Source organism: Ceratosolen solmsi, unplaced genomic scaffold (assembly GCF_000503995.2).
Source record: "Ceratosolen solmsi marchali unplaced genomic scaffold, CerSol_1.0 scaffold47, whole genome shotgun sequence".
NCBI lineage: Eukaryota > Metazoa > Arthropoda > Insecta > Hymenoptera > Agaonidae > Ceratosolen > Ceratosolen solmsi.
Genome location: NW_011948419.1, coordinates 9,901,706 through 9,920,074, shown reverse-complemented (window position 1 = coordinate 9,920,074; position 18,369 = coordinate 9,901,706). Strand labels below are relative to the sequence as shown.

The 18,369-nt window shown below is 28.6% G+C and overlaps 1 protein-coding gene across 1 annotated transcript; it reads left to right on the top strand.

The window, feature by feature from the left end:
* The first annotated feature begins 5,284 nt into the window (after positions 1-5,284).
* On the top strand, positions 5,285-18,275 carry LOC105360716 (protein dispatched-like). Its single transcript, XM_011497702.1, has 3 exons — positions 5,285-5,454; positions 5,529-5,666; positions 18,068-18,275. Exons 1-3 carry the CDS (start codon positions 5,317-5,319, stop codon positions 18,134-18,136), a joined length of 345 nt encoding a protein of 114 aa, XP_011496004.1. The 5' UTR covers positions 5,285-5,316; the 3' UTR covers positions 18,137-18,275.
* Positions 18,276-18,369: the final 94 nt, after the last annotated feature.

Below are 18,369 nucleotides of genomic sequence, written 5' to 3'. Positions count from 1 at the left end.
TGGAGGCTCCAATGAGAGCGGGTCTTGCTCAACTCCCTTCCATGATGGGGGGTCGTGATACCACGCTTTTCCCTCTCCATCCTAGTATTGTTGCATGCATTTCTTATAATCATCCGCGTTGCGATCGGTCAGTGTTGTGAAGGTTAGGTGTAGCATTGTTTTTGAATGTACCATCTGGCTTGTGTTTTTCAAGCTAATTTTATGATTTGTGTACGCCAGATGTTATATAATTTGTCGTCGATAGATGCTTTATGGCGAGGCCGTGTCAAATGTCTCGTAGCATTAGTTTTATGACTTGTTGTGCTTGACACTTGGAGCCTTGTTCTCGCCAGATGTGTTTATGAAGTTTATTTTCTTAAGATATTCGAAATTTTGCTGAATTGCTTAGATTTAGTTAATCCGAGGCGCGTTTTTGAATGTTATTACTCGCGTAGCCGAGAGTTACCCTTTTCGGAACTCTTATCTCGATTTTTCCAGATGTTTAATGAGCTGGGAGTTTTCTTACATTCTTGAACAATATGAAATAACTATAAGTATCAATATTGTATCTTTTGTATAATAATAATATTGTATTATTCATAAAAAATTTTCTAAATATTTTAAGCAGTAATATTTAGTATAGTAATATTATTCTTGAATCTAAACCATAAAATTACAATTGCTTAATTATTTGTTTCAAAATATCAAAATATATTTATAAATATTATATATTTCATGTTAAAGTTTTTTATTATATTACTTATTAAAATTTTTATTTACACTTTTTAAAAATATATACAAAAAATAAAGAAGTTATATTTAAATACATCGATATTTTGGTTTGACATTTTTAGTCATTGTTTATTATAAAATGGAAGTAAAACGAATGCTGAAGAATAGAAAATATTATGTTTTAAATGAATACAATAAATCGATAACATTTCAATATTAATTATAAGATTTATTATAATTTCATCATTATATTTCGTTCTAATTATATATGAAACAATGAATCTTACATATTTTTAAACACAATTTCGTAATAAGATGTAAATGCAAAAGAAATATAATTTTAAATTTAATTTAATCCAATTAAAAATTAATAATATGTATGTTACGGATTGCAGTAATTTCTAAGCAAAATAAAAAGTGGGAGAGGTATGAGCGCGCGAGCATTTGTTTTGTAAAAACTGACTAACGAATTCAAGAATACTATAACAGAAAAACTCGAATATACTACTATAATTTCAAAAGTAATAACAAATGAACTCTACGAGGCTATGCCCTCTTTACGTCACGACAAATATCGCCATAGCAACGATCACCTATACAATTTCAACGCAGCTGTTTTATACAAGAATATTTAAGGAGTTGCACATAACGGTCTCATCCTCTTGCTAGTTGAATCAAGCAATCATGAAGATCAAATTATTGTTCTACAAGTTAACGCCATTTATACAGAGATTGACTTAAATTCACACAATCGTTTTCTTATAAGTCAAATGCTACTTATAAAGAGGTCACATTCAATACAACTAAAATCGACTCCACACACGTAAGCTACGCTATTACACACGTCCTTATGTACCATCAATACAACTGAGATTGACTCCAAGCACGTTCTTACGAATCATTAAAACTGGACTCCGTGAACTAAGTAAGCAGCAATACCAAAACCAAGGCATCATTGTCATTCATCAGTGACGTCATACACCAGCGCCCTACTCAGGCTTCTCCAGCTCATCGGTAGCGGCAACGGCGACATCAATTCTCCTCATCAGTTACGTCATACACCAGCGCCCCACTCAAGCCTCTCCAACTCATCGGTAGCGGCAACGGCGACATCAATTCTCCTCAACAGTGACGTCATACACCAGCGCCCCACACAGGCCTCTCCAGCTCATCGGTTGCGGCAACGGCGGCATCAATTCTCCTTACCAGTAACGTTACATACCAACGTCACCACCCAGGTCTCTCCAGTCTATCGGTAGCGGCAATCGGTGGCGTCAATCACGCACCATACCACAAGAATACACTTATAAAAATATCATCACTCATATTACCTGAAGAAACTCTCATTTATTTATTCTATCATACACTTATTCGATATTCATAGATATTAACTATTCATTATTTATTATATTCAATAAAAGGAAAAATCAACTCGTATAAAGGCAGTATTGAATTATTGCATTGTCCATTCCACTTGCCAGCAAGCCTTTCTTCACCATCTCAGGGAAGCGTTTTTAGTCTGATCTCAGACAATATATTTTTATTCGGTGAATTATTTATTATTATTATTAATTATTAATTTTAGTTACAAATTTATTTATACAAATGAAATAAAAAATGTAATTTATAGTCATGTGAATTATAAAGAGTTTAGAAACAGATTTTAGAAGTACAATTTATGTATCATGATGATATAAAGAAAATAATAAAACGTCCTACGTGTATAAATGTGTAAACATTGAAACTGACCATAGAAATTTGTTCGCTATCTAAAGAAATATCTTTACAACAGAAAATCAATTATATTGTTGAAATTTCCTTATATTTCATATTAACTGTATTATTGAAAATCCATTGAATATCCAATTATAGACTATAAATGAGTGTCAAATTAGATAAGGTAAATGCAACATCGTGAGTATTCAATTATCTAATTTATTTATAATTTTAGTTTAATAAATGCCTTATAGAAGAATGAAAATTTGACTTTAAATTAAATTATTAAAAAAATTTTATATTTCTTTTCAATGTAACATCTTTGATTTTTTATCAATAACCTTTATAATTTTCTCTAAATCAGAAATATGAATCAGTATATTATTGACGTAAAATGAGTACATATATTTTCCAAAATGTTTTATTTAACTGAAATGTTGATACATATCTATTAATTGATAAATTAAAAAACCTTGTTCTTTACAAAATTTTTAAATATACTTTCAAACAACGTTGCCATGCATGATTTTAATCATCGAGATTTAATACCATTTATATACTTGGATATTTTCATTTGTGTTAATTATATGAAATTGCGTGCATATTTTGTTTTCTAGTAATTCATAAAAATCAATGGTCATGTTTATGTAGTGCATTGTGTAATTATGTTTTAAAAAAAAAGAAAATTTAAAACTTAAAATTCATGAATTGAGGATGTTAACTGTTAAATTATATTATATTCTATTTTCACAGATTTCCGGAATATAAAATCTAAAAAAAATATATATCTTGTAAATAGATTTGACTGAATTCTTTCCATTTTAATTAGGATTTGCGTTACAATAAAAAATAAGATTAATTTTTTTATCTATGGCTTGCTCTCGTTTAAGCCATTCAATAGTTTCTAATTTTTACTGTATTACATCATATAGGAATTTTATAAATTAATAATTTAGCAATTTAATAAATTATCATATATTTTATTTTCAGAATACAAAATTTAAAAAATGAAATTTTTAAATTTCGCTCTGTCTATATTAAACTATTTTTTATATGATTTAAACATTGACGAGATATTCAATAAATATTTTAAAGCATTTATGTTATATTCATCTTAAATATATCAAATTTATGCAGTTAATTTCCAATTTATAAATATCAAATTTTACTTCTTACTTTATTTTTAATAATAATTTAATAATATTTTTTACTTAAATTTTCGTATTTATACAATTAATTTTTGTCTAACAAGTAAATATTTTGATATAACATAAAATTTATATTTACATAACATGGTCTTGTATTAGCTTATACAAATTTTAATAAAAATTTCTCAATGAATGCATTTTTATACAATTACCGGACATAACGCAAAAACAGTTGTAACGATATACAATTTTTTTTTTAAATAAGTAATTAATACAAGATTTCTTTAATTTTTAAAATTGTCGATATCAGTCACCACAATTTTCTTGGAACTTAAAGCTTTATTAAAATAATTTAAAAATAATCTTATCAATATTTATAATGTCGTATGTATTAATTAAACTATTTTATAAGAATTTAACTCACAAATATTCAAAGTAAATAGCTTATCAATAAATAATATTGAATTTCTAATTTTATTTCTTGAAAAATTTAACATAGCTTTCCTTTTAAATTCTATACATTTTTTAAAATAAATATACATAACATATTAGGCATGCACAAAATAGTACTAATGTTTTCAAATTTAATAAATTCATTAATATTTAAAGGAATAAATTTCATTTATATTTTCCATTTATATTTTTATGTACAAATCAACTTTTTTATTAATCATTTTTTAATTTCTATTCATTAACAGCATTCTACATTTCTATTGAATGGTATTTGAATGTATTTACTTGCAATAAAAATACTACATGTATTATAAAGTATTACAAAGTGAAAATAGAAGGGAATGAAGCAGTTATTGGTAATTCATATGAATAGAGTATTAATAGTTGAATGTATTATATATTTTATCAAATTGATTTTGATTTATTCATTTATATTATTCATATCTGCTACGCATGCGACGAAAAGGTTTCCATGCAATTATCATAAAATATTTTCAAATATTAATGGATTAGAAAATATCAATGATTACGATTTGAAATATATTATGTATAGAATTATATGAATATAAATTAATGATATATAATATTATTATATACTGTATAAATTAGTTTATTATGTTATAATTTAAGTATTCTTATATTTCTAAAAAAGTTATAACTTACTTAGTATAATTAAATTTTTAATATATAAACAATAAATAAATTAATTATAAATTAAATAATTCAAGTAATTTAATTCCTTTTTTAACACGTGCCAATGTTTATATCAATGTAATATTTAATATAAATATAATTGTTTGTATGCATTTATTAAAAAAATAATTCTCTTCCAAAAATTTTTAGATGCTTTTTTAATATCACAAAATATAGATTACAGATTTTAATTTTATTAGTTACTAAGTTGTGATTGCTTTATAACGTATTATTTGTTTATACCAAAATGAAAATTGCGTGTTAGAATTTATCTTTTTATTCATTAGATTCTCTTATTAAAATTTACTCTTTTGTAGGGGAAATTTAATATGAATTTAACACAAAACAAAAATTTAACTCGAATTTTTATAGTGGGTTCCTTAATTTCGTAATCGGCAAAATCTTGAAAAAAATTGGTAGTACTGGTATTAAGGTTAACCAATTACAGTTAAATTTTCCGAATCTAAACGATCTAATTCCTATTTCTAAAGTTATTTTTCTGTTTCTTATTTTATATATATAATTATAGTTTTTGATATTTAAAGTATCTTGAATCTGACTAAATGTGATTTTTGATAAATTAAAATTAAATAAAATGGGATTCTTATGGTACTCACGTTTTCTTTCTCATCATCCTTATATTGTACTTATATTAATTTTTGTACTATCTTCAATATCTCTTATTGTTCCTCTAAGTGTCAAGAGATTTCCAGATTTTTCTGATCCACAACTAGTAACTGTTCAATGTTTTTCATTCAATTCATAAGTTCATTTATATTTTGAAAATTATTATTGTACTATTTTTAGGGATTTGAAGCTCGAGGAACCATATTATCACAAAGATTAATTGCTTGGAGAAATTTAATTGATTCTGCAAGTTCAAAAAAATATTTTATTGACAATCCATTAGAGTTTTATTATTATTTGCAAGAGATTAATTTGAAGGTGTATATTGTTTAAAGATGATTATATTATTTTAATCCTATTTTTTAATAATATATAATTTTTTTATATAAAATGTGAATATTTTTATTTTATGATGTTTATCATGGTAAATTAATAGTTATATTAAATTTTCATAATTTTTTTTATTTTTGACTTCGATTTCAAAATATAATTGTTTAACAGAAGATAAAATTAATATAGAATTTAATTATTTATAAAAAATATAACTGAAAAATTTAATACAGAATGTTATTGTACAATGTGAGTACAAATAAATTCAAAATAAATTTCTTTTAAATCTAAATAATTTCATTTATTAAGTAATTTTGTTAATTAAGTGTAATAAATTTAATATTAAAATAAAAAAATATTTTGAAGTTGGAATAGAATAGTTGGATATATAAAAACAACGTTAGAACATGAACAAACATAGTATATCTATAAACAAAGTATATCTATATCTACATATGATTGGTAATGAAAAAGTAAATATACCTGAATTCTTATCTAATACCTTCACATTTGTTATAATTCAGTATTACATCTATTTTTCTACTGCCTTGCAGATTTCTTTAGAATATCTGCATAGCAAAATATCTCATCTTTCAATTACATATTTTAAAGTATTATATGTATTAGGTTATTAGATTTTGTATATATTTATTTGTAACTTATTGAGTTTCAAAATGTATTGTGATAATACTGGCTACTAAAATATAAAAGAATTACTTAACAGAACTTAATAACGTTATACATTATATGTGATTAATGTACTTTGTGGACTTTAAATTCATCTATGAATTTGATGGCAATTAAACGGAATTTTTATTATGAGTTCTGCTTTTTGATGTATTTCATAATTGGTAAAAATAGAAAAACAACATATTTATTGAGGTGGAATGTATAATATTATATATTTTTTAATTATTAATGAAATATTTTCATTAATTGATATTAAATAAATTTATAGATTTTCATAATGTTTTGACTAGATATACTAAGAACAGGGATGATTAAAACATTTTCTTTCCAATGTTGTAACAAGATGTTTTATTATTTTTATATGGTGGGGGGAGAGGTGTATTATCACAGCCAGTGCTGTTATAATACATAGTGTCATCTATAATAGTTAATAATAACAGCTACACATATGTTATATTTCTGCCTTACTTGCTATACATAAACAATTTATTTGAGTGCACATGCAAATATATTTATGCTAAGAATTTGTGTCGAACTCAATAATAAGGTAATATTGTACCACTGTATTAAATATATTACTGACCAATGTGTGTAAATTTGATGCAACAAGCCATTGAGAGATTTTACTTATTCACTCTTCTTTTTCTTTGACATGATTGCTTACGATTTCTCTTTATATTGCTTTCATACTTTTTCTTTATTCTTATACTTACTTGCATTATTTTGGTAACTAGGTCATTATACTCTGTTAAAATATGTTAAATAGGTATAAAATAATTTTTATAAAATTAATGTAAAATAAATTAATAATTGTAAAACCAAGTTCTTTATATTTATATTTAGTGTAATAATAATTATTTCTTTAATGAATATATACTATTTTATGAACGATTATATAACTAGTTAATGTATAGACATTTACTTTTCATAAAACATTGTTATTGTATAACTAATTTACAGTCTCGTATGATTTAACTAGTACACGAGTTTCTTAATCTGAAGTATTGATATTAGGGAAGCTTGAATATCCATTAAATGAAGTGTAGAAGTTTCAAAACCAATCAAAAATTTTCAAATGGATTGCTTTGATAGTGAATTAGAATGAATTGAAATTTATTTTAAAATTGTACAAGTTTTTTAGCAGTTTATATATTTTTTATAATTTTGAATATTGGGTAACATTTTAATAATAAAAACTAACACAGAGTGTAGTCAGTCTGGTAGAACTGTACTCCTGTTATCTTAACATCATTAGTTCTTAAGACCAAACTAATCAATCTATAAAGGAAGAGATTGAGCTAGAAAAAGATGACAAATAAAAATCTGATATTCGCAGCTATGTGTAATTGAGGTAGTACCTTTGATTATAAAATAAGATAATTGATTTTGTGGACTGCAGAGATCAATGATTTTCTAAATTTATTGTATATCTGAGTTTCAAAATACATAATATAATATAAGAAAGTGCTTAGCAAAGTGACTACATCATTTTCAGGTACACTATAAATACTATAAGAACTAAACCTTTAGTAATTGTAAAAGTTTTTTGTTATATTCAACTAGATAAAGGGATATAATTTTAAATAATTTTCTTATTACATAAGAATGGAAATTAAATTATATGGATTTCTGCACAAAAAATAATTTTAAAGATTATTTTTGATTTATATAATACAATTAAAATGTTAAATTTTAGATATAAAGATATATGAACAATTCTTTAAGAGCGAAGCAGTCTGGAACCATTTTTGCTAAAAGCAAGAGCAAGTTGTATAACAGAATATAGAGAATCTAGAATATTTGAGATGCTAATTAACGTTTATAATGTTTTTGAAAGTTCCAAATAATTTATTAAGCAGTTTTCTGAAATAGCCTTGAATTTTCAGATGTCTAATTCGAATAATACAATTATTCAATATGGCTAATGAATCATGAAAAGATAAATTCAAGAGAAAGATAAGTTTGCAAAGAAATGACTTGTAACAACCTTCTGCGAAGAAGCAAATAAAATGTTCACTAAGTGATGTCACGCAGCAATATCAATAATCAGATACTAGATGAAGGAATTTAATAATGAAATAACTTTAATCGATAACACTATGTATCAATGCCTATGTCATACATTATGAATATATCAGCTCACTAAATTTAAGCAAAATGATACTATCATAAAGTATACGATAATAGTAAATGAAAATGAAAACATGACAAGTGTGAGGTATACTTAATTGGTATTTCTGCAGATTGACTAATTAAAATTCTAATTATTAATTTAACTATTTTCAATGCAGAAATCTTTAAAGTGATAATGGAAGATACTAACTTAAATCTACGATAAAGTAAGTTGCGAGGTTCTTCACAAAATATAAGAAATTCACATATATGTTTATTCGAGATTGTAAAAACAGTCCTTACAAATAAAATATCTGGCAAAACAACATCGTAAATTTGTCGTTTTATATTTCGGAAATTTCTTGCTCACAACCATCTAGTAATAGTGTCATAAAACATCTGGCAAAACAAGATAATAAATTCGGGAAAACCCAACTCATTCGGCATCTGTACTGATTCGCTCCGTTTGGTAACTAAATTCAAAGCGGTATGTACTGGCCCACCCCTTCCCTCTGTCAACAAGCTGTCTTACTGTCGCCAGATGCGTCAGAGGCAACGAGAGCTCTTCCTGCCGTGAAGACTAAGAGACGTCAACGCCTTCAATTAACTATGAAGCTACTAGAGGTGCTGCCGTCGCTCTGTAAGTGAGGAATACTCTGATTGGACAGAAAATAAAGGAAGGGATTCAAATGCAGTTCATGACCAGCAAATGTATTTAAGAGGCATATTTTCAATATTCAAACACTCTTAATAAAGTCCTTAGTCAAATAGGAAGTGGAAAGTCTCCTTTAACGTAGTTCAAGACAACGGTTGTTGCAAGTCCTAAATGACAGGAGACATATTCCCTATTCGGAGTCCGAAAACAAGTGTCCAGTGGCAGTCCTCGTTAAGAAGGACGTGGATAATCCCTATAATGAGTTTACTATTAGTCTTCGTAAGTAGTATCAACTACCATAATCAATTAACATTTAAGATTCAGAGCTTAAGTCATCGACAAGCAACATAAGGAATTGAGGCTCTTTTCAGAGAGACAATGCAGAATAATTCAAAAGTCGCCAAGTTCGCGCCAGCTGATACGAGTCTTGCCGGCCTATCCTCACATAAGTTCAATGTCTGACGCTTATGAATCTACTCAGCGTGCCATTCAACGCTCATACAAGACGCAACACGTAGCAGTATCCTTCACGAGGTAAAAGCCTTTCAAGCTCTTACTTCCAACTGAATAACTATTGCAGTACGCTACTACCCGAGTGTATTTTCAATTAACAACAGTTACATATGTCGCGCTACATTACAACTATAACCTCAATTACGCACGTGCTCACACGAACAGCACGACTGTCGACGAATCAAACTTCGCGCGATTCTGCACTCATATTCAAACATCACGCTGCATTACATGAGTGTACGTTTGCCACAGGAAACACAATCATTTACCACAAGAGTTTCAATGATTGATAATAGTAATACTAGTCAACGCCTTGTAATCGTATAAATAACAGAAAAAACAGCATAACCACCAGATATATTTACATTAAATTATTATAATATCCCTTCCACTTTGACCTTTTATTGCTATCACACAACATCCGTGATCTCTGAGTTGTCAATGGCATCAATTTGTATCCTTCGAACCGGTCTTGGTAAAACAAATTGGAACGGCGAATACATTTTGTACATTTTTTGGTACTTCGAGCCGGATAGCTAGAGAAAAAAGGCTCAGACATTTCTCCTCAGAGCTGAACAAATGGAAGTGATTACATTAATCAGTATTTACACAAGAAGAACTGTTATATAAAGAAGACTTATTAATTACTATAAAATAATAATACTCTTAAATACTCTTCAATCTCCAGGATAAGTGAGTATTTAATAACAATTTTTAATTTCTAACGTTGAATTATTTCAGGAAAATGTCACCAAGATAAAAGTCAATCCAAGGAAACCAATATATCGCTCAAAATAAAAAACCACGTGTAACTAATTACATAATCAATTTATAATATATATATATAATAATAAAATATAATAAATATATCAAATAAATAATAATAAAAAAAAAACTCGCAGTAGTGTTAACGACAAATATCCGTCATAGCTCAACGCTAAGACCAGAGCTCAACACCTTCGAATAGATTTATTAAAGGATTTAGAACTACGTGTCTGTTCGATATTGCGAGAACATTTTTCTTGCCACAATTTCCCACGGTCGTTGGACACTTGAAAAGGAGTGAATGACTGAAAGAGTATCAGATATACGTGAACTATCGAGAACAAAACATTTTCTAAATTTCACTGCAATTCAAAACCCTGAACGTGCGACAACTAGCAATCGGCGCACGTGCGCATTCGGCATCTTAAAACAATGCTCACATTGTTCTCAACTACGCCAAATCTTGTCGATCGCGCTAGCCAATCGACCACGCCCTAGAGGATCCCTCATACCAATAAGTCTCAGAGAAGGGAGAGACAACCAATAGTCGACGCACTTCCACCTTTAGACATTTTCCCGACTTTAGCATATTCAAGACTAAACCCGGAAGGAAGTGGAAGTGAAGGCGTGCATTATCAATCATGCTGCCCAAAGTCGAACTCTGATTAGATACAAGAATTAAGAAGGGGTTCCTAGTGGGACCGGGTCAGTGAACTATTTAGTTTATTTCATTAAATGGAAGCTTCACTTTCACGCCTGTGAGGAGAAATAAGGAATATCACACTACAACTTCCAGTAAGTGTGCATTAGTGTTAATTCTTCGCTTCACGGCTCATTCAGAAAACCGACCTACAAGTAGTTATTGTCCAGAAGTTTCTCGCGCATGCTCACTACGCAAGTCCAGCAATTGGCGCCATTCAGTGACACGCATTTTCTCTAACCTCTATCTTAGGCTTATGCTCACTTACACGACTTATTATTTAGAGGCAGCTGCAACACGTGCCAAGACCACGACGTAGACAAGAACAGTTGTGTTCGTTCAAGAGTACAATAAACGGCCATAACCTCTCAAGTAATAGTATTCAAAAAGTGAAAATAGTTTTATAGCCTATTTCTATCCACAGTAAATCATTATTTAACACAGTTCGTCCAGAGGATCAAAAACTTCACAACCGGCTGGTTCTCCAATAGAAGTATACCACAACGCCACATTATTATTGAGCAACAGAAAGGTCATTTATAATCTTATCACGATTAATAATCCATAAATTGTAAATAAATTGAAAATAATTGGAATAAACAGCAATAAGAATCATATGTTTTAATTGTTGAATCAGTACATTAACCCCTCCACTTGCCCACGCATTCTCCCATACAACACCTAGTGGTTTTCTTAGTTAATTCTATACGTTTGGTTCTTCGAGCCGGATTAGCGGAATTAATTTTTATACAGTATCCCTGCAACTCATTCCGACACAACATTACAGGAAACAATTGATCTTAAAGGAATACTAGATGAACTACACAAAACATTTATTAAAGAACAAATCTATCTTGAGTCAACATGGTCGATAGCAATATATTCACATGAGTATTTCATAAATAACGTCCAACGAGAAGAATTCAATCTATATGTAGATTTGAGTTCAAAATTCAACAACTTGATATCCAAGCTGAAAGAACGAAGGAATCAATATTGTGCGGAAGATCACCTGGGATAAAAACAGAAATGAACATGAGCTGCTTACCAGATTTCCCCATTTCTAAATTCGCAGGCGACTACTTAGAATGGCTCATGTTCCGAGACTTATTTGTCTCGTCAGTCGCTAATAACAAGAAATATAGTAATGTACAAAAACTTTATTATCTAAGAAGATCACTGACAGGTGAAGCTGTCAAGACTATATCATGCTTTCGATTAGAAAACGATTCGTTGCACCTGTCATGGCAGGTCCTGTCAGAAAAGTTCGAGGACCCTCGCAGAATAATACAATCTCATATCAGTGAATTCTGCTTCGACTCTTCCCCATTGAAAGATGATGCACGCGGCCTAGAAGATGCTCGCGGTAACTGTAGCGACATGCTAAAGAAACTGCGAAAACTCCAAATCGATACTGATGTATGGGATTGTATGATGGTATACAAAACTGTTAAGTGATTTACTCAGTATACAAGACACCAATGGGAGAGTTTGATATGTGATACATCCAAGTATCCCATATTTGAACAACTCAACTCCTTATTAAAGGCCAGAATACGAGCCTTGAAACACAGCAGGCCATCACCAATTAGTAGTCGACCATAGAATCTCAAAACCATCAAGTGGAAGCCAGTACGGGCTTATCAGTCTACCATACATGCTGAAGATTCCAACCCGCCGAAAGCTTCAGAATGAATGCAAACAATTCATCGATTTAGCGGTTACATAATGGAAAGCCTTCGTAACCGAGAAATTTATCACAAGAAGTATTAACTGCTTGCACTATCATCGAAGATATAGGTGCACTGGCAGCCACAAATGTAAAAAGTGTATAAATCGACACCTCACTTTATTACATGAAAATAGTAAACCACAGGCAAGTAAATAGCCCAATAGCTCACCGCCTACTACTATCAACATCACTAACACCACGACCTGACGAGAAGGTGCAGTCATCAACCCATCAACACCATTATGGTTACCAACCCTGTTGGCCACTGCCATGGCTAAAATTAGTTCACCGTCGGTTACAATAGAAGCACGTTTTCTAATTGACAATGGCTCGGAAGTTACGTTCGCCACAGAAGCTCTTGCAAGGAAGTTCAATTTACCACGTCAACGGTCTGTCATTACCATTCATGGAATTGGAGGAATCATCGCAACACAGGCTAAAGGAGCTGTATCATTCACTCTTCAGTCACTTCATTCTGATCCTTCAGTTATAGTGCTCGCCCATACACTCAAATCATTGACAACGATGCTTCCATCGTTTAAAACATTAAGAGAAGCATAGCCGCATCTAAAAATCTGAATTATACAGATCCGGACTATTTTACACCCAGACTTGTAAATATTGTTCTTGGAGCAGATGTCTATAGACAAGTCATCATGCCCAAAATAATTAAGGCAGCACCGTCCATGCTAATAGCACAATTGTTCATATTAGGATGGTTAGTACTTGGTCCAGTCAATGAAACTAAAGATATGAGCACAGTATCATTCCACACTTCAGCAATCGAAGTAGAGAATATAATACAAGAGCTACTGACAAGATTTTGGGTTCAAGAAGAAGTCCCGAGGAGCATCAAACATCAACCGATGAGCAATGGTGTGAGGATCATTTCAAAGGAACTCGTTCTCAAGACTCATCGGGGACCTACATCGTCATACTCCCAATGAAGAAGTCAATCGAACTCCTCGGTCACTCTTATAATACCGCACATCAATGCCTGCAAAGTTTGATAAGGCGCTTCGCGAAAAATGAAACGTATCGCCAATTCTACCAAGAATTCATGAAGACATATTACAACCTCAATCACATGATCAGAGCTTCCACAGTATTCCAAGATAAACCAAAATATTACGTGCCTCATCATGGCGTATTAAAACTAGACAGCTCCACTACCAAATTACGTGTGGTATTAAAGGACTCAAACCCATCGACTTCCGGATATTCTATCAATGGAAAATGGATGTAAAAATGTATACGCAGATAAAAGTCCATGACGTTGTTTGTGATCTACAAAGAATCTTATGGATAGACGAACGAAACAACGAAGTACCATATTATCGGACAACAGTCACATATGGTACGCGAACCGCCCCATTCCTAGCAGTAAGAACACTGCTACAATTAGTAGAAGACGAAGGAGAGAAGTATCCTCTTGCACTACCTTCCAATGTTTTAGATGCTTATTTAACTAAATATAAATAAGCTTTTATAATTAAACACTAAATTAAATTTATATTACACAATCTGAATAATTCACGAATAAGCTATGCGTGTAAAAATTAACCTGCGATTTACTACAGAGACAAATGTTCTAAAAAGTGATGAATGATTCATATTGGCAGCTGTATTTGACGATTTTGAGTTTGCAGCATTAATTTTTTTGTTGATAAAAGGGGCAACTAATAGTTCGAAAATTAATAAATTCGTTCATTTTACATATAGTCAAGCATAAATTAAATTTTTTTCCCTTCAATTTTCAACGGCATCATTTCTATTTATTTTAAAATTACGGATAAAATTTGTTATTCATTTATTCCGTTAGTCTCTTTGATAATTTTTCGTAGTATTTATATTATATTTATATTATACGTAAGAGTTGCGATGATTTTTGTTCGGTTTATATGTTTATATTAATTTCCCTCCAACTTCGTTATTAATTAAAATAAATAAATAATTACAACATGGACTAGTAAGTTTCATTCCTAAAATGTTATTATGAAAAATATCTATACTAGTTTGTTTGATTTATTATTCGTTGTATATTCTTTGTTCACTATCTTTATCTTATGTAAATCAAAACTAAAATACATGGAGTTATTAATATATTCTTATAATTTCTCAATATCTTGACACTTGCGTTTAAGCTTCCACTAAGCGAAGTTTTCAATAAAATCGAATTGTTATATACATCAGTAGGTTTAGTTTCTTTCTTTTATCTACAGTCAAATCAAAACATATATGGCAATCACATACTAATATACGATCATTTCTACATTTGACCTTATATGAAACAATCGATTTTTCACTATATATGTATTAAATATTATATATGTATGGAATGAGTCGCAGTCACTTTCACTGTGCAGCGGCTTAAGGATCTGATAAGAAAACTGTCTAAATAGTTTCACTTGAACACTCGAATAGTGTAGATAATGAAAGATAAATATGCTTGTGCAATAAAAATCGAAGAATATAGATTGACTTCTTGAATTAATAAAATGTTGATACATAGTTCAGTGTGTGGTCGATTGAATTAAAATCATTATATTTAGAGTTCAAGATGAATTTAAACATTCTCTAATAACTTTCTATACATTTAATGCAAGAAGATAATTTTAGAAAAACGTTACAGGACTGGTAAAATAGTAATAATAGCAGACATTTGTCTATATAACAAGGAAATATTGAACCGATATCCCATGTATTCAAGAAACTTCGAAGGTAGTGTGATAGCTTAGAGCTATGGTAGCTGATAAATGCAATCAATTATTGCAAATGTCAGAAATAAAGTTAAAAATAATAAAAATAAGAACGAGGGTTAAAAAAGCCATTGTGTGTATATGTTAAGATGCATATCTGATATTTACTACACATTAAATGAAAAGATTTTAAAATACGGAAGCAATTAGTTAAATTTAATAATTACAGCTTAGATCTTAATATATAATAATAATATTATTATATTATTTAATAATATATTTTATATATTATATATTATATAATATATAAAATAATATATTATAAATATTAACTTAATAAATACACAAGATCTCCAATTTTTTGGAATAAAGAGACTCTTCGATATTCCAACAAAGCCAAAATAATTTACATTCTATTATAATTTTAACTCATAAATTTAATATTACTATTATCTATTATCAAATAAACATAATTTAATAACTGTAACATTTAAAAATATGTGTTTTAGCTCAAATTATACAGTAAATTTTATATAAACAATTTAAGTGAAAAGGATATTTAAAAAAATTTTAATCAATTCAATGTAATATCACAATTGCATCAAATAATAAATAATTAAATAATATTATGGCAGTTAAGAAAATATATATCTTATTTAAAGAGAAAGATTAGAGGAAATAGTGTCGTCTTATCAAACGAATAAAAAAGAAGAAAGCAGAGAATGAGCGAAAAAATTGTTAGGCAAATAATATTACAATTAATCAGTTTTACATGTTGTTAACAAACTTCAATAATTACGATGGTTATGTTTGTATAATCGTAATTCATCCAAAATTTTAAACTAGCTCTCACTTCCATTATCCTTAATTTAATAACTATTATTTTGTAGAAAATTATACCTTTTCTTAATTTTATACAAAATAATTGAGTATACATTAAATTAAAAAAAAATTAATCGGAGCTGTATATAATTTGATTAATAAGTATTAATCATTTAAAATCGTGTTTTCATATAATAGAAGACTTAAATAAACAAACAAACAATTTAATTAGATACAAACAATAATTGATATGTAAACTTAAATTGCAAACCATTCTGTATAATGGATAAAAAATTGTAATATTTCAAAATTAAATATATGTTGTAATAATAGTAAATTTTAGTAATTGAAAAACGAATAACAAGCGTAATAATGTGTATGTATGTGTGTATATAATAATAAATATATATGGGCGTGCGCGTGTGTCTATGTGTGTGTGTTAATGTTTTCTCATTTGCTATTGTATATTTTACGTTTTATATAACTTATGTATATATACCTTATTTAATTCAGTGTTTTATTTTTTATTATAATTTATACCTAATGGATTAAAAATTATTTTTTTTTTATTTAAGCATGAAACTGAACTTAATGTGATAAATCCTATACTGCTGAAGAAGTATAAATCAAAAAAAAATTATACAAAGTCTAAAAAAAGAAATAAAACCAAAATTATTGTTGACAAATCTTATAAAGTAAATAAAACAAATACATTGGAAGAATTATTAAATCTGAAAAATAATTACATTAATGATAATAAAAATAATAGTTTCAAGAATGAATCAGAAATCACACAGAGATATGTCATTTATAATACCGATGAATTCTTTTGTAACATACCGAGTACAGCCTATGCTAGAGTTGTTATTAGTTCTAAAGTTAAGAATAAAAATTTATGGTCATTGGAGAGTATACTAGCTCAATGTCAGATTGATACCGATTTACGATCCAGCCCACATTTTTCGCTACTTTGTCAGCGGAGACTAAAATATAATAAAAAATGTTGTCGTAGTTGGTCTGTAGCTAATTACATAGCAATTTTATCAAATAAAACATCCTGTTTAACTATAACAGAACTAGATTTAGTGAAAGTCAATAAACTTTTACAAACTTGTTCTTATTTTTATGAAAATCTTGAACTAACATTTGATTGTGCAGAAAATTTGATATGTCAAAGAAAGGTACCTGCTTTTTGTTACGCTTACAATGCAGTTTATTATCTACTACATTATCTTTTAGATATAGAATTTAACGTTAATTCTAATAATAGTAATAATTCTCTGCTACATTCAGTAATGATTATACTACCTATAGCAACAAGTTCTGAAAATTTAGACTATTATAATGACATAAGTGTTGCTCGTTTAAACCATAAATCCTTATATGTAGCAGCTGTGCAATTTGGATTAAAAAATAGACTATTTGATCAATTGTTGATATCAGATTCTTTTCTAATACTATTTGGATTTGGCTTTATAACTATTTGTATATGGTCCTATACTGGATCATTTTTAATAACTATAGCAACATTTTTAGTTATTATCTTTAGTTTAGTTATTTCGTATGCTATTTATACGCTAGTTCTAAAGATCAATTTTTTTCCATTTATGAATTTGCTAACTATTATTGTGGCTGTAGGTAAGATTATAATTATGAGAAAATAAAATTTTATAAAATTAAATGAATCATTTTTTTTTTAAGGTATTGGCGCAGATGATGCCTTTATTTTTTGTAAAGTATGGGAATGTAACAAACGTAAAAAATCTTTGAACATGAACAATGGATTAACTTGTCTTGTACATGAAACAATGAAACATGCTATACCTTCAATGTTTGTAACAACATTAACAACGTCAATAGCTTTCTTTGTATCAATTATTAGCAATGTTACTGCTGTAAATTGTTTTAGGTATATATAAAATTGAAATCTAATAATAGTAAAATTTAAATTATATTTATATTTTAATTTTTAGTATATTTTCCGGAATAATAGTGGTTATTAA